This window comes from Neopelma chrysocephalum, unplaced genomic scaffold (genome assembly GCF_003984885.1).
Source record: "Neopelma chrysocephalum unplaced genomic scaffold, ASM398488v2 Primary Assembly neopelma1_24, whole genome shotgun sequence".
NCBI lineage: Eukaryota > Metazoa > Chordata > Aves > Passeriformes > Pipridae > Neopelma > Neopelma chrysocephalum.
This window is the reverse complement of record NW_020897693.1, coordinates 29771813-29790354: the sequence shown is the minus strand read 5'-3', so window position 1 is coordinate 29790354 and position 18542 is coordinate 29771813. Positions and strand designations below refer to the sequence as shown.

Sequence of the window (18542 nt, the reverse complement as noted above, 5' to 3'; positions counted from 1 at the left end):
GCTTAGTTTTCAGAAGAGGTCTGTTGATGGATACATCAGAGCAAGCAAAGCTTACATTTCATCTTATAAAGCAAGTAAAGATAAATATTCCAGAATACTTCTCCTTACGAGGCCTTATACTGTTTAAGAAAAGCAAAGGTATATTATAACTATATTAAATATTAATATAGTGGATCATGTAACATTCTAGCAAAGGTATTTTGAGCTCACTGACTCAATGAGCACTAATGCAGAGGAGCTGTTTTGAGTTTTCAAGTGTCTGAACTACAGGGTAGGTTGGGATTTTTTTACCACTTCAAAGACCAAAAAACATCCAAACATGGGAGGAGAACACTAGAAGCCCAGATTTTCCTCCCTGTTAAAGATTTCCTATTATACTCAGCTATTTTTGGAACTTGCCACTATAGTGCAAGATCAGAAACTTTCTAGAACTCTTTCTAGTAATTATTTTATTTAATTTTTGTCTTCAATAAATCTTAATATTCAAAGTCACCTGTCTGTCCTAACTGGATTTTGGTCATTAAGCAGCAAAGTTGCTGCTTTTAAGTTCTTCTAGCTTCAATAGCTAAATCTATGAAAAAGTAGAACATTTGTACTATTTTCCAGTTAAAAACATCCTACTGACCTTTGCATGCACATTTCCAAATGTTTCCAAAGACACTACCAACACAGAAGTTTTGCGAGCACAGACACCACTGCAAGCTCCAGGCTATGCTCTGAATGTGGTTGTTTCCTGATTCTAAATTTTTATACAAGCCCTGTTTCTGTAACACTCATGCATCTAAAATGAACATTTTTACCTAACAACATGCTTCTAAGATGGGAAATTATTATCTCATTTACAGATGACGGAATCAAGATTATTCAAGAATCCCATGGATCTGGAGACCCATGTTGTGTTCCCCTAGGTCAGATACTCTCATAGAGCCACAGCTCCACTTGAAGCACTTCCAGTGTTGGAAAGCATGCAATGAACAAGTAATAAACATCTAGGAGATCTGAACAGTTTAGGTGCATTGCTGAAGTTACATATTTTCACTTGAAACTCCCAAATACATCTAAAGGAATTTAAACTTTAAAAAGCAAACTGAGGCACGAACAGCATGCATTAGAAAAGGCTTAGAAAGTTACACTACATATTGCTCACAATACCTAAGTCTCTGAATAACATTTTAGCAGCATTTAAAGCAGCAGCTTTAATAGCACATTTCTGAACTGCTCATAAGTTTAAGTACTCCATCTTTTACAGTATCTTATTTAAATAAAACCCATACTGTAACTCCTCTGCATATATTTATCAGAATTTGAGCAAGCTGATACTTCATCACAGTTTATACAAAAGCTACATGTTCTGCTGCTATTTGCACAGCTCACGATTAGCTGGGTTTTCATGACAAATTGCTATTTCTCACCTCCTCACATCTTGGTGACAACTCACTGCCTGAAACACAGAAGACGTGTGGCACACTGAAACATGCGGCCACCATGCCAGTCAGACAGAGACACTGCAGAGCAATCTGGGGTCCGGTACGTTAACCCAGATTATCTGACACAAACTCAGTGTGCCAAACATACAGACAAGCTGCAATAGGTTTTCAGCATGGTCACTTATAAGACTTCAAAATATTTTGCATCATCTGGATTTTAATTGTATACAATTTCATGCTGCAGTGACTACAGGATACCATCACAATCTAATTTAGGACTCCAACATACACAGCATACATCCAACATAGTAATTCTCACATGGCTGTCACTACATACAAGTATAAGGAACTTATTTGCTGTTTATTTTGAAAGTCACCTCCCAAGGTCAACATTCTGTAAAGGGAGGATCCAAGTTCCAGCCAAGGACACAAAGGCTTCAGATAATATAGGCTTTCCAGTATCAGGAAGGGGAAAGAAGTAAGGAAGGGGTGGGAAAGAAGGAGGGGAAAGAAGGGGGAAAGGGAACAAACATTGGACAGGAAGAGTAACAAAATGGTTGGGCTTTACTTGTGTAAATACAGATGTCTCCTGCCACTCTGGATGCCTTAGGGAGCTGAGATCTGTACAGGGCTAGCAGATTTGGCAGAGGGCATAGGAAGAAACCTGAAGGGGCAGCAAGACACCAGACATCATAGTCCACTAGCAGTACTAGTTTCCTAAGCAAAGACAACTGAATTCCACTCTCAGTGTGGTAAAGAGGAAAGAAACGCAGCAGAGGGAATGAATAGCAACAGAGCCCCAGGGTATCCTGCAATAAAACACAGAGACACCAATCTATGTCAGAGGGTAAAGGATGCTGTCACCAAAAGGTCAGTCAAAGTCACGAATTTTAAATCCTTGTTTTAACTGCTTGTGCCAGAAGTCCAGAATATTCTACGGTAAGTGACAGACTAATTGAGACTTCAAGCTTGATTTCACACTGTATTATAAGTTTACTTGCAGGATTGCCCCAGAAATACTGCAATTTGTATTTTAAGCTTGAAGAGCTCCACACAAGGAAGGCTGTGATTGCCCATTACATTCCAGACTAACAGTGTTATCTAACCATGAACACATCACAAATACTTAACCAAAGCAAACTAGTAATGAGACTTCAAGAGCATTATTCCATGCTCGTGGTTCAATTTCAAGAAACATACACATAATGAAATGCAGCTTTTCCCAAAAGATTTGGTTCTCATATTTACGGAGTGTACCAGTCCCATTACCCGAGCAGGTTTTCTACTTTTTTTCCTCCTGATAGACTGCAGAGGAAAGAAAGCTCTGTAAAAGCTTTTTCATTAACAGAAGAGTTTAGCAGATATGACTTCATCAGTCCTATGTAAAAGCAAAAGAACTAATTGCTTGCTGGAAGACTACACTTCAAAAGCAAGTCTGGCACAAGTAAAGAGCACAGCGACTTAGTCACATCTTTGTTACATTTTAAAGCAGCGCTGACTTGTTAGGTTTAAAATAGTAACACAGGACTAGTTTTAAGTATCATGCCACTACCTTCCATCACAAATGTCTTTCTTACAATTGCTAAAATAAGTCACATTTTGAAATGCTCTCAGATCCCCATGGAGCCAAAAAAAGTATTTATAGTGGATCAAAAGCTTTATCAGACTAATTTGAGTAGGTTCTTTTAGTTCATTATATCCACAAGGAATGAAACAGACTAACCCAACATTCAGTTCAAGGCATCTGTCCTGACACACAAAACCTCTGGGAAAGCTCATGTCATCTGAAGCACTGACTTGCTGGTGTGACAGGGGGACTGCCCAAGTCAGTCACGTAACAGGGTGATAGACAACAGTAGTGCAGAACAGGGAGCAACAGGAACCCAAGGGGTAGATATTCACTACACATTAGCTTCAATCCAAGACTCAACTTCAAAAAAAATTCCAGTTAACTAGGAACTTTCATTGCTTTCAAAACAAAACTATGAAACTCAATACACTTGAGTCAATTCAGCCTTTCTAGGTTTAACATTGTAATCAAGACCCAAAACCAAAAGAAATTTAGGTGAAAAGACATGGGAGAAAAAACTGTTCAAAGGATTACATGTAATTGTGCTGATTTTGGGTGAGACAGTTAATTTTCTTCATAGTAGCTGGTATGGGGCTGTGTTTTGGATTTGTGCTGAAAACAGTGTTGATAACAGAGGAATGTTTTAGATACTGCTGAGCAGCGCTTACACAGAGTCCAGGTCCTTTCTGCTTCTCACCCCACCCTAACAGCAAGCAGGCTGGGGGTGCTCAAGGAACTGGGAGGGGACACAGCCGGGACATATGACTACAACTAACCAAAGGACTACTCTACACTACATGGCATTATGCTTAGCATATAAAGCTGGGGGAAGAAGAAGGAAGGGGGGATGTTCAGAGTGATGGCATTTCGTCTTCCCAAGTAACCCAGGATAAAGTCCTGTTTTTTTGGGGATGGTTGAACACCTGCCTGCCCATGGAAGTGGTGAACGAATTCCTGGGTTTGCTTTGCTTGTGTGTGTGGATTTTAGTTTCCTTATGAGAGTGAGTGAGTGGCTGTATGGGCCTTGGTTGCCAGCTGGGGTTAAACTATGACACTGGACACTGATGACATAGATTAAAACTAAAGTAAACTTGTTGATTCTCTACTTTAAAAAAAATGTGTTCCTGTGCATATTAAATATTTCCTTTTGCATTTCATATGAATCTCCTCCTACATCCTTCTGTGATTTTATTCTAATTTCATCACTTTTAAGGTGAAGTTCTGTGTACTTTACAAGATTAGGACTATCAACTAAAGTAAAGAGATGCTGGCTTTTAAACTCTTACTGTCACTTTTAGCCTCTAGTCTCTATAGGGAAAGGATTAAACCATTTTTTTTTCTTATTTTAGATATATTGTGCTTCATTTCTCTACTCTGAAAAGCCACTCCATTGTACTGCAGAGAAGGAAAGAGGGAGAATACTGCAAGAAACTTAGAGAGGAAAAAAAGCATGAAAGTGAAATTGCAAGGTAAAAATATTGAGAAAATTCAGATATAGTTACAGTCTTTCAATTTTACTTCTAGCAGAGAAGAGCAATGGAAACATTTATTCCTCTGAAATAAGCAAAAAGGTAAATGTGTTCAGTGTACCAAAACATGATTAATTTCTTTTATTTATGTACAATGAAAAGTGTATCTATCATGTTCCTATAATAAAACCATTTTGCAATTTAATTCCAATTTTTGTATAAGTTCAACCAAATAACCATTTGTATCTTAATGAGTAAACTTCATAATATAATGAATATCTGCTAATAATCCATATCAAATCACTTAGAATTACTGCACTGCAGGATTAACAACATGAAGAGTAATACAACTCCACTTTCAAGTACTTCAAATGTATTTTTCCAGGTCACAGTGTTTCAGTAATTTATACAGGAATAGTATTTGGTAAAATTTGATTTGCCATTTATCCAAAAAGACTGCTCTCAGTAAGAGGCTTTAGTTACTACACTACATTCTTATCTTACACTTTTTCGCCCTTTTTTTTCATAATTGTATAATTTATGTATAATGAAGAATAAAATTTTAATAAATTAATCCCCTACAGGTTATTTTTTTAAACAGCAGCTAACAACTGTATGCACTATAACTAATTCCTTGTAGAACTGGGTATCTTCCATCTCCTTTACCTTCAAAGTAAAGATCATAAATATTTGCCACAAGTGAACTCATCAATAGCTGAATTAAACCAGCTGAGGTTAATTGTTACAGGTTTGAAGGCAACGGTCAAGGTTCAGAATAAAATATTTAACACTTAAGTAGTCTTCTTGCTTTCAACTACTTCATCATATATGGAAAAGCCTCCAAAATATAAACCACAACTAATTACAACATTCTGAATTACTATTTTGTCCCATGTAAGACACATGAGATTACTCTACTTCAGCCATCCAGATAAACTGAGATAAGACATTATCAAAAGTAAGACACAGGGTTTCAGTTCAGACTTCTTTGAAAACAGAATCAATAAAGGATATCATCAGACTATATACAATCTAAAACCCACTTGCTCACAAATCATGAAGTAGTGTCAGTAGCAAATATGACTTTTTTGAAAGAATCAATCATGATGCAGTTCCATTGGTAGAGCATGATAAAGACAACTTGGAGACCTCAAGCTGTATCTTTAAATTTAAACCCTTATGCAAGATCAAGAAACTTCTTCATGATTACCATAATAAATACGCTACCTATATAACATTTTTTCTATTTAACTATTCCACTCCAAATTTTCTGTTTATAACCCTCAAACAGATGCACCACAATCTCTTTATATTCCAGCAGACATCTTTAAACAGTCACAACTATTTTAAATTTTCACTTCCTCTTACAAGAGTCTGCTATCACAGTCCAAAGAGCAGCAGATATGTAAACGTGAAAAAATGCAAGTGTCCATTTTTGTAGCTGCCGCAATATTATATAGACTCAATGGGGCCAGCTACAAACACTGGTAGCTTTCTCTCAGAAATTACTTTTCATTCTAAATTTTAAAAACAGATACCCATCACTGATCTTTTGAATATAACATTTTATTAAGAAATAGAAGAGACACTGAAGCTATCATGAAATGAGCAAAGGTTTGAAATACTAAGAGAGGAGTCAACTGTCAAAGATTTGCCCACCAAAACCTTCATAATCATTTAAGCTAACTGAAGGAACTTATTTATCTGGCAAAATGGCCATATTTTTTTGGCAATATATTAGTTTTTACTCTCTGCCAATTAGTTTAAATGGCAGATTTAAAAGAAAAAAAATTATGCAGTTCACTAAGCCAGAAAATAGCTTTTCAGTAAATTATTTGGGAAAGAATAGAAGTAATGCTATTGTTACTTGTGTTATTAGCATTGCCCTGTGTATAGATTGTAGCTGATGATAATATTTATTCCATAGTTAGATAATTCCATTAGCTAACTAAATTCAGTTGTGAACTTATTAACCAATATTTCTCTGATCATTTAGCTAAAGTATTTTGAATGACAGCCTATTAAATGTTAGCAGAGTTTCCAATGTACTACAGCTAGCAAAATTAAATTAATGGAGTATCTTCCATTTATACAGACTCTCCTCACCAAGAACTCCTAATTCATTTTGAATACTTAAATAAAAATAGCATAACCATAATAATTTCTATTCAGCAGTAATAGTTACTGCATGGACTTATTTTGTATTGTACCAGGCATCTCTAATCCCTTTTCAACTGTTCGTGTGAGAAAAGAAATAGAAATCAAAGATTGCAGGAGTGTTCAGAACTTCCCAGGATTACTCTACAGTTTCATTTTCAAATCCAGGCTTCACAGTGAAGACAACATTAGACATTAAACATATTTTTTGATTGCTATGCTATTAAAAATGTTTTTAACTGACTTATTGTTGTGTAGGCATAGTTCATCCATACAAGTAACACAGAACTGCCTGGGCTTTCTCAATTGCTATGCAGTATTTGTTCAGAGCTTGTTTTACTCTTGAAAACACAGTAAGAAATCAGAGGATAACACTAACCCTCATTATACCAAAATACAAAGGTCATACACGTTTGTGTATCTATACATACATATATATACACATCCATATATACACATTATATAGAGATATATATATATCTCCACACACCTACGATGGATCATCTCTTTGTGAGCTTATTGTATCTGTCACTCATTAAAGGCATCCTTGAAGTTCACAATTTAAGTTTCCTACACCATCCACATTCCAATTTTCACAATTAAACCATCTTTGACAGCACTTCAGTGCTGAAACTACAGTTTCACCAACTCAAGAGTTAAAAGCGCACAGAGAAGTGAACAAAATCCCTGAAATACAAATTCTATCCTATTATCATTCATACCAAATTACTACATGTCTCTCTCAGCAGACTTGTGTAATGTGTCAAGCTTTTGAAAGATACAAATTCATTTTTCTGTCAGGTAAAAAAAAAAAGGTATGTTCTTTAAATCCTGATATTAACTTGTATGTTCCACACAGAACTAGAAAGAATATATTTTAGTGATCAAAATGTTAGTGCTTACAAGTCAACAGCAGCAGTTTCAGTTCAGGAAAATCCTCCAATTTTTTTCTATTACATTGAATTCCGCATTTTTTAACAATGCTTGAAACATGTTGAGACAAAAGCTCATAGTGAATTCTCAGCTGTTTACCAAAATATCTACAGTCACTAAAGCAAAACTGAGTTGCCCAATATCTGACTATACTCTTAAGTTCTTGCATTCCTAGCAAGTTCATTTGTACGATCATAGGAAAATTTAAATTTTGTATGGATTCATAAAATACAGGGTAAAATGACTAAGAAGTTCTAAGTTATCTAATCAATATTTCAGACAGTGAGAGAAAAAACTGGAGAAACAAAAGTCAATGTCACATAAAAACGAAAAGAGATATATAAACACGACAAAATAGGCCCTTTTGTGTTCATACTGCACGATGCACTTCAAATGCAAAATTCATAGTAAAAAATCCACTATGGGAAAACACAGCCCGTGTGACAAAGTACAAGTGAATACAAGAATACTTCGATTTGTATTAGGAAGTCAAACTCTACTAATGATACATGTAAAAGTTCAGTTATTTATTTTTCACACAGCAGAATTAGCCTTTGACTTCAAAAGATAAAACAAAAATCCAACAAATAAAACTAAGTACTTTCCTCCTCTCTTAGAAATTTATCTAAATAAAACCTGTATTTTAAGCCAGGTACCTCAATGTAGAAAGTACTCAATTTGACAGCTGTCTGTACAAGCACATGCAGTGCATCAGTACGTGGAAATATATTACTGGATCAGATTGGACAAGGTTCTGAGCAACCTGATCCAATTGAAGATGGGGGTTGGACTAGAAAGGAAGTAGAAGGAATATTTAACTTCCCTTTTACCTAGCAATTACTGCCCACAGACATTAATGGGTATTTGCAGTTGATTACTTCACCAAAGCCCTTTTATGTCCTATTTGAAATGATAGACAACCTTGATCCCTCCCTGACAAGTATGGCCAATCTCTACTTTCTTCATAGGATCCCAGTATGTTTTAATGTGTAGACCAGGTGTTAGTGTGGGACTGTTTTTGTCTGTGGTTACATGTTTTTAATTTTTATAATTGCATGCACTTTATCACAGGACAAGGAAAACAAAAGTATTAAACAAACCATATCGCCACAGTGCCTCTTCCACCCCCAAAAAGCACACTGCCTTACACTCAAGTGTTATTTAAATATGGTATCAAGATAAAGCTGTTCTTCAGTTTCATCCTTGGTTGGCCTGCGTGAAGGTCAAATTCCTGAAAGGTAAATAGACTTGATGCAACCTTTCTACTTTAGGTCTTCCTTATTTCTCTCAAGACTCTCCTACCTCAATTTATGTTTCCCCAGAATTTTTCTTAGCAGAAGGAAAAGTTTTGTCTATGTCTTTACCTTCTGCACTACATTCCCACACACACAGCTTCAAATTACTCAAGTGGCCTAGCACATTTGGTTGAAGAGAGACCAAATAATGACATTTTGTACAAGCTCCTGTAATGATCCTTCTCTTATTTCTTTTAATGTTTTCTTTTTTCCTAGATTACTGACTTTTGTTCTTTAATTGAAAGTCATCTATTGGAGGATACTGTACAGCAAGTTTAAAACTACTAAATAACCTTCCTTTCCCAGATAGCCTTTCCAGTGTCTATAGTAATAATCCATGAAACTGCCGAAGTCTGTGGATTAACAAAAAATAAGACCCTGAATATGCTCCTAAATTGCACAAGCTAGCTCTGAAAGCAATCTCAATACTATATATAAATAAACAAGTAACTCAGTCTTCTGTTTGCACCCCTTCTGTGCCGCACCAAGGAAGCACCAATGAGTGGATGAGTGGACCATGCTCATCCCTGTACAAAGAAGACAGGAAGAAAAATCACTTCCACTTACTTGGTGTTAATTCGGGGTTTCCTTTTAAATTCATCATTTTTGGAATTGAAGGTCCATATATGTCTGCATCGAGTAAACCAACTTCCTTTGTCTGCGTAAGGAACAAAAAAAAAAGGAATTGTCAAAACGTGTCTTCCTTTCTGAATTATTAGCTGAGCAAAATTCAAAACTGCCCATAGAAATAAAAATAGGATCTTGATTTTAGACATTGGTTATCATTGTTTCCTTTCTCTTTAAATTTCAGTTGAAGAATGAAATATAACAATGTCTACAAGTTGGGTAAGACATCTTTATAAAATCCAGATTCTTAATACACAGAATCCTCACTTGCACATTTTCTGATTTACATAATGTAGACCACAGACTTTATATTATCAAACATTATGAACAACGTTCTCTCTACTCCATGTACATTTATATAGAAATAATATTTTAACTTTTTAAAAAAGGTATCAAATTTTATTGTAAAAAAAAAAAACCCAACAAATTAGGTTTGTAAATATATTCAACTTTATGCAATTTAAATTACACCAGTGACTACAAAGAATGTGAAAAACATAAAAAACATTTTTTTCTTCCACTTAAGTGTCCAGAGTAAACTTTTGCAGACATTCTGAACTTACCAAAATGCAAGTCTCTGAAGTTAATTAAGCAGGCATAACATTTTAATCAAATATATTTACACAAAAGTATGCTAAAAATGGGTTTATTCAGCTACATATGGTACATTAGGCAATAAACTTTAAATAAAAATTATTTCAACTATGTAGTCTAGACTTAGAAGAGTCTTTTCTATATTCATTTTTATAGATATACATACCTATTTTGTGGAAATTAAAACTATTTTTCCTACAGATGGCAAGACACACTATGAATTACCAAGTTCCGCAAATTAAGTAGTAAAGAGCAAGCCCTTTAAAGCGCTGAATGTCAAGTTTCTCTAATATAAAAAGCTAACTGTATTCAACATTTTGCAAAATTGCAAACAAGTATGTTTAAAAGGTTAAGGCAGCAATAGGAGATTTTCCAACACTGCCAAATCAGACTTCCCCTGTCAGTGTTTCAAAATGTGGGCTTAACTTTTTGGATGATGCTTTCCTAATTTGGTATCTTATATTAAGCCATTTTGTTATCACAGTTTTGATGAGAAAGATAGAAAGATAAAGGTTCAGCGATAACTATTGAGTTTCTGGTTAGAAGAGGAGCGCAACAAGGCTTTTGATGCAAGTATACAGCATCTTTACCCTTGAACGGAACTTCTAAACATGAAGTACATTCTGTGGCATCACAATCAGTTTGTTTACTGTAGTTTTTTAAATGAGAAATGCACCTGGATTAAAAACCTGAGTATTGAGGCCACTGCTACTAAATAAATCTGAATTTCAATTAAGATAAAGAAACTAACTCATAGAAGACTAGACAACTGAGAAGCAAGACTCACACTTGTTAGTACAACATATCATAGAATCATAAAATCATTTAGGTTGTAAAAGATCTCCAAGATCATCAAGTCCAACCATTAACCTATAATTTGAGTTTCTGGGCATTGTTCTTCAGTAGAGGTTGCTTTCTTTTTTCCTTCTCTTTTTTAAAGCTGTTGATATTGAATCCTGAAGACACCCTTAACAGCTCAACAATTTGCAGTGTTAAATTTACCTATTATAAGACAAATGTATCTTAAATTTTACAACTAAGAAGCGAAAAAAAATGCATTCACATATTTTATCTACTACGTACTTTGAAAAATAAGTTTTTACTATAAAAATCAACCAAATTTGGGTTCAGTTGTTCAATGTACTTTTTATTAAACAGAGCAAAGCATATGTAATTATATGGATTATTTAATTTAGATTTTTTAAACATTTTTTTCTTTATAACATCTTGTGAAAACTACTAGAAAAAAGCTCAGGAGTTCCTCTAAGAAATTATTCTACTTCTTGCCTACTGTATAAGAGCTGCGATTCCAAAAACGTTGAAAAGACCCATTTTTATGTTACATTTCAAAGACGTCAACAGAGCATTAGAGTTTCTTTGTTCTTGTACAAAATGCATTATTTTAACAGATTAGAAAGATTCATGACCCAGTCCCTTTATCTGTGTCAGCAGCTAATCCAACCCATCAAAACATCATCTAAGGGCTGTGCCACCTAATTTCCTTCCCAACAAAAATAAATATTTGCTGAAACACAGTGTTTTACACTTAACTGACATACTTTCCCCTCAATTTTTTGAGAGTTCTCCCCACCCCCAGCATGGATTGTGACTATGCACTGACTGACTACAATGAGCTCACAACTCACTACAGTTTTATTTTCAGCCTAAAGGGACCGAAGATTCAAGATGATCTAAATTAATTAGACTCATTTTATGACCTCCTGGACATAATCGGGTCTTCACCAGTACAGGCCACTTATTCCTAGGAGTCAGCAGGAAGGTATCTAGAAGTGTACAAAATTTCCTGAATAGATACGACCACACTGGAGAAAAACATCCTTCAATTACCTAGGAGGACTTTCAAATTCAGCTAATACTCCAAATTACAAAGCTGATCTTTATTTCAAGCAAATACAATAAACCTGACAGTTTGTCAAAAAAATTTACACACTTCCTCAGACGTAAGGAAAGTGCCAGTTTCCGAGATGCACTGTTTGTGTTCATGGATATGGTTCAATAAAACTGTTGTCTTCAAACAGAAAAATAATTAACAGATACTCGAGTTTCTACAACTCACGTTTAGGAAACCACAAGTGTTCCTGTAAGCATGGTGCTTTCTACCGGATTATAGGAGAAAGGTCCTTTGGCAAATCTTTAAATCACTAGCAGAACCTCACTAAAGATAGCCTAAGGCAGGGGTTTTTTTTCTTCTCCAAGCAATTCAACATGTTAGGTAAGAATTCTTACTGCCTAAAAGTAGCAGCTTATACAGAAAGTATTGGCCCAATAAGCTACGGTTTTGAGTTTTGTTTCTCCCAGCTATCCCTGCTTTTGCAGTATCTAAGCATCCCTAGAATACCAATAATAACCCTTTACTGAAGGTTTAAGTATCGTGGAAATACATTATGGCAGTTACCAAGGGATCTTTTAAGGCAGGCACAGCACAGTCCAGATCACCTCTTCCAGCATTTACAATGTTTTAAATGCCCAAGAGAAGAAATAATATGCACACACCTGGATGCTACCACATGAAACTGTTCATCAGAATTACCAACACCAGATACTTCTCATGCTGAGTGAAATGTAATCCAGATGCATGTTACAATAATTAAAAAATTAAATTAAATTTTAATAAATTGTGTTTCCCCCATATAACCCACACCTCATATAAAACAAGCACATCTTTCAAAGCACTGCTGTATTAAAACAAATCCTAAAAAAACAGGCATAACATCAGGCAAAAAAGAACATCTGGGCATAAGAAACAGATTACAGGGGATCACAAGCAGAACCAAGAAGGCAACTTAAAATAAAAAGAGGGGGAAAAAAAGCTCTAAGATTCTTCTTATGCCCTCTGACATTATTTTCATATGCATATACATATCATTCTGACACTGAATCTTTTTTTTTCTTATGTAATACTAGTTATACAAATAGAAATGCAGTACATAAAGCACATCCAAGCACACAGAACTCCCCCTGCTTCTAAGTGTTTTTCAGAGCAGAGCATACACCACTGCTACAGCCACCTTCGGCACTCTGCAGGAAAAAGATTCAGGAAATAAAACCCCACTATCTTCTTATGGCTGCATTTTCTCCCTATAAAAGTGTTTATATCCTGTGCTATTAAACAAACAGCATTCCAGACAACATAACAATAACCAAGCTCAAAACAGCTGTTCTCAAGTTAACATTTGTCCTTTTCCTTCCACCTGCCCAGCTGTGGACGAAAGTTTGAATCAATCTTCAAGTTAACTACACTTGGAAAATACTTTCTAGAGACCTGTGTATTTTTGTTGCCTTACTGCAAGTTCTAAACAGCTTAAATTCTCAACATACAACTGACTACGTAACCATTCCCATATGACTGAATCATGTAATTCCTGATCACTGGAAGCTACTTTGAAAAAAAAATACAAATTAATACATACAGAATAATTGTCGTCTTCATACAGAATAAGAGCCTTAACAAAAAATCCTTAACAAAAATATTAAAATTAAATATATTGTCGGCACATGAAAACACAAAAGTACTCTCTTGTTAGCAAAAACTACACTTAAAAACTCAGGAATGTGCACACTTACCTTCTTACTAATGCTTTAAAGATTTCTCGCCTCTCTAGATAAACACTCTCTAGCCCAGGCGAACTACCACTAGGATTTGCTCTTTCTGCAGCACTCGTACTGGCTGCCATGGTCTCATCTGATCACTGGTGAGCTCAAGACCACAAAAAAAAAATTTACAGAATAAAGGATTGTGATAAGGAACTATAATTCCTCTTCATCTTCCGCTTTTACATCATGGACTACATACTTCTTTCTACTTCACTACCATTTATCTTCTCAGCAAGATATTAATTTCCCCATTAGACCTCTCTAAAGATTTCTGACAAACATTCAGAATAAGGTATTATAAGTTATATAATCACTGCAGCTCTTAACCCAGTACCAATACAGTGAAGTTTTCATTGCAATTCAGAAATTTCTCTCACCTACACTAAGAAACGAAAATAAGTTTTCACAGTCACCAGGTAGAGATTCTGTATTTACAAGAAACCAAATGCTACATCAATAGATGAAGATATTCTTGCATATATCCCTGAAAGATGACAATTCCGCAGCTTCATTTTGTGCAGTGTACAAAATACAGGCACAGAGAACCTCACTAAAAAGATCCTTTCCTTTACCTTCTCTGGCAAGATTATCAACGTAATTAAAGTTCACTTTAGTCCTTGAACCTGGCCACTGCCTTCTGAGCAAAGCAATCAAGATTCGGAAGACAGCTGTATTCTAAACCAACAATTTTCAAGCTCTGAACTTAGTTATAATTATTTTGGGGGAAAAAAATAAAGTTGTTGAAGGCCATATTAAACCAAGTCCTGGCAGAGGAAGGTCTTGTAAAAAACCCAGTAAATTCTGCCTCCTTTGCTTTTCCTCATGCAAATTAGAAAATATTCAATTGCTACTATGTTTGTTCTCTTAGGCAGGTAAGTTTTACTATACACAATCCTTGTTCAGATGGCGTAAGTCCATACTCATGACAAAATGATCCATATCTTTCGTCCTTTTAGCTATTTGAACAGACACTTCAGAACTGTTTAGTTTCTCCCTACACTTTCTTTATGTAGCTTCCCTTTTTTGTCCTTCAGGGAATATTAACAATGAAATCAATTACACTTTCCAGTAACAAATTTTCAACCAAATGCAACCAGTTCTATTCACATATCACAAAGGATCCCTCCCCACATAATTCCGTGTACAGAGGAGAATATGGTGACATTAATTCTTCCCAAGTTGCCAAATGCTTTATTGAAGAACAGACCTGATTAAAGACTTCATACCAACAGAAAGAAAGAAAGGGAAAAAAAAGAATAAAGAAAAAGAATTAAAAAAGGAAAGAAGCTGCTATAAATAGCTGTTAATCAACATAGCCTATGTTACTGCTAAGCATCCAGAGACTCTTTGACAGCATTAATTTCATTTTTGCTCATATTTTCTGAGACTTTTTTCCACACTTAGTAAGGCATACGTATCCCCACTGGATGCTAGTGGATAGTATTTTACTTTGAAGTAAACTCTGCAGCTCACCAGAATTCCCTGGTGTTCAGCCTGGGAGGGATAGAGGCACAGGTTAATGAGCTGTCATTTTTCTATATGGTGAAGGCTTTCCTACACTAGAAGTGCTCCCAGCATTCAGTAGCTGCAGTCCATTCCAAAGACCGAGATTCCAGCTTTGCTAAGCGAGGGTACCAGTTATTTTAAAGCTGGTGCTCTTAATCCACCACCAGGACTCTCAATTTACCCTTTTAATGTCATTATAGACTTAGAGTTAATCCCAAACTGCAAGCAGCAACACACAGGACAAAAGGGAACTTAAAATCAGGACAGGCTATGGATTCCTCGTTTGACATACTGACACAATGAATAGCCATCTTTTAATCCCTAATTCTCTAACTCTTTCAGCTGCATATAATATTTAAGTGCCTAGCTGTAAATTGGATTAAAGCCAAAAATGTACCACTGCAGTTTCCTCGCTCTCTATTCTAGAAACACAAACTAGCTTTAAACACTCAGTCTGCTACTGGTTTAAAAGTCCTTTTCCTTCCATAGCAGTCTACATTAGCTCCTACTCAATTTTCTTAAGAATCAGATACCAGTAATTCAGCCTTGTTTGGCCTTCCTGCACATTATGTATCCCATTAAAAAAAAAGTTCAATATAGCACCACTGAAAAAGAAATTACCAAAACGGAATCCCTAACATTACCCCATCTCTACAAGATGCTTCTCCACTTTCACAGCATGTCAAATGATTACAAACATGCTCCATCTTTCACATCAGTCTCTGTGATATCTGCACTAGGCTTTCAATGACTTGAAGACTAAGGATGCAGGTATTTAACTCTACAGGCAATATTTCATAACAAAAAAAGGGGAAATTTTCTTCAAATTAAGCATATAGTTATTTGATTTAAATAAAACATTTAAAGATGTCTATGTTTTAAAATATTTTTAATTTCACTCATGTTTTACTTGAAAAACAGACAGATTTTTAAAGCTTTATTCCCTCATTTTCTAGAAGCTGTCATTGCAAAATAATCCAAATCAATTCTAAACTTTATTGACACTTTTTAGCATTAAGAAACAAGCATGAAGACCTTATCTACAGCAATTAAAGTCTGCTGATTCTCTAAGCAACAGAGGTAGAGATGCCTAGAAATCAAACCCTAATAATTAGAAAAGCTGCATAGGAGGAAGACAAAACAGGTCAAAACCTGCTTTCACACTACGATTACTCAGCGAAGGAGTCCATTATTGTCCTAATTCTTCTAGATTTGTTTGTCCTCCCACGTGGATTTTTTCCTTACCAGCAAGAAATGTATATACATTGTGAAGTCATCTATGAATGCAGCAGTCAAATATTACCCTGTGGACAAATAGCTTAGTTACAGGAGCCAAATATTTGGGGGGAGGAAGAAAGCTGGAATGTAAAGAAAGTAAGCTGGGTGGCTTTTGAGTAGCTTCAAAATGTGTGTTTGATTAAATACACGTTTCGAAGAAATTAAAATTAATTTTGTTATCACAATAGTGAATTCCATGAAGACTCAGCTCCTAACTACGTCATTTCTGTGCTGTAACTTGCCATATATGTATGAGAAACTTCTTACTCGCCTAAGTGTATATTGGACAGATATCCATGCGAGTTTTCCGGTTTAAAAAGAAAAGAAAACTACAGTGGGTTGTGCCACTTCACAGTGATGGCGCCGCAGTTTCCCCCCCGCCGCCCCCTCACGACGGGCCCGGCCTCCCGCTGCCCGCGCGCCCCCTGCCGGCCGCCGCCTCCCCGCGCGCACGGACACGGACGGGCCCTGCCGAAATCCCTGCGTTGCTCAGCAACCCATGGGCTTGCTTGGGAACGCGGGCCACTCCCCGAGCTCCAATCACCCTTGATGCATCCCAAATTTTGGTCCTAGTCTGCATGACCTCGTAATCTCTTGGCGCAGAGCTCGGCTAGAATAGCGAAAACTGCTGCCTTTAACCACATGTCCCCACTATTGCAGGCAGAAGCCACTTGCTTCTGCTTACATGCTAACTTGTTCCATATGGTTTTACTTCTTGCTCCTCTGTCCTTCACAACAAAAACATTTCATCCTATAATGAAAAATGTAAATCTTCCTGCATCTAAAAGGCAAGTCAAAGGAAATCTGACTGAGGAGCTTGCCTCATAGTGACAGCACAAGCACACAGCCTCCCAACTGGATTTGTGCCATCCTTAGTCATGCACAGCTGGTGTTTGCTCACTAAAATACTCTGTTCATAAACAAGCAATCTCTACCCTATTATTGCTGCCATCTATTAATTCAACTTGTTTCTACTATAATAAATCGTCTCTGGCCAGGCAGCTTTCATAAATAGTCATTCTAACCTGAATATGAATCGTCCTGGCACAAAACCCAAAAATTCTTCCCAAGTGCTCCTAGGGGAACACAATTGACTGCTGATACATCAAAAGAATGAAAAGAATCAGCTGTCAAACTAAGCGAGCAATTAAAAACAGGACACAAGGGTAAGACTTTAAGTTATTTCTTAACACAAAAAGAACATTGTATACATTTATAGGCCTTGGTACAAACCCAAGAGCTTATACATTTCTTAACTAATCCATCTACAACAGGTAACCCATGGTACCAAAAAACTAATATTCCAGGAAGGGATAAGAGGCTGTCCTGCTTGGTTTCCCTGGCTTTGAATCAAAAACCAAAATCAAACAAGAAAAAATAGAAAACCTCTCCAAAAACCCTAGTCTGTCTTGGACATGGTATCTAGGCATCTAAATGAAATCCTGTATTGAATTATTTACTCTGTAACCATGAGGTAAAAATACGCCAAACAGACTGAAAATCAGTAGGCAACAACTTAAAACTCCCGAATTCTAATCCCAGCTCTGCCAACAACACTGTGCAACCATGACAATGTACAAGCTTCTGTTGATGTCCTAGTATTTCAGGCAATCACTATAATAACTGAAAAAGCTTCCATATTAAAAAAAAAAAGTCTATCTATAGAAACAGTGGGGTTTTGGGTTTGTTTTTTTAACTACAGAAAGTAGACTTTCAAGAGAAGAGGCAAGGATGCTTTCTTTTATCAAGAGGACAAAAAATCCTTATGCTTTGACTTTTAATCTTCTAGTTTGACTATCAAACAAGACGTCACAGCTGTTACTGAACACAGCAAGAATTTACTCTAATCCAGTCTCCTCTGAAAGCATCTTCTACAGATCACCCTCACCTGAAAACAGTTGTTCTCAACAGTCTGTGACCTGTGTTATCATCTTAGAAAAAGAACAGTTGAGTTACAAACACAGAATTTATAACACAGATTGTGTCTAATAAAGGAAGCACAGATCTTTATTGTCATGGTGATCTGTCGGCGAGGAAAGCTCTGAACACTTAATGTAAGGATCCAAAACTT

At 36.0% G+C, this 18542-nt stretch overlaps 1 protein-coding gene across 1 annotated transcript in view; it reads right to left on the bottom strand.

Moving 5' to 3' along the window:
* The window catches only part of NUBPL (nucleotide binding protein like), an 87332-nt gene that overhangs the window by 58872 nt on the left and 9918 nt on the right, over positions 1 to 18542 (bottom strand). The window contains exon 4 of the mRNA XM_027698391.1: positions 9419 to 9509. Within this exon, the coding sequence (XP_027554192.1) occupies positions 9419 to 9509 (91 nt within the window). The remainder of the gene's footprint in view (positions 1 to 9418; positions 9510 to 18542) is intronic.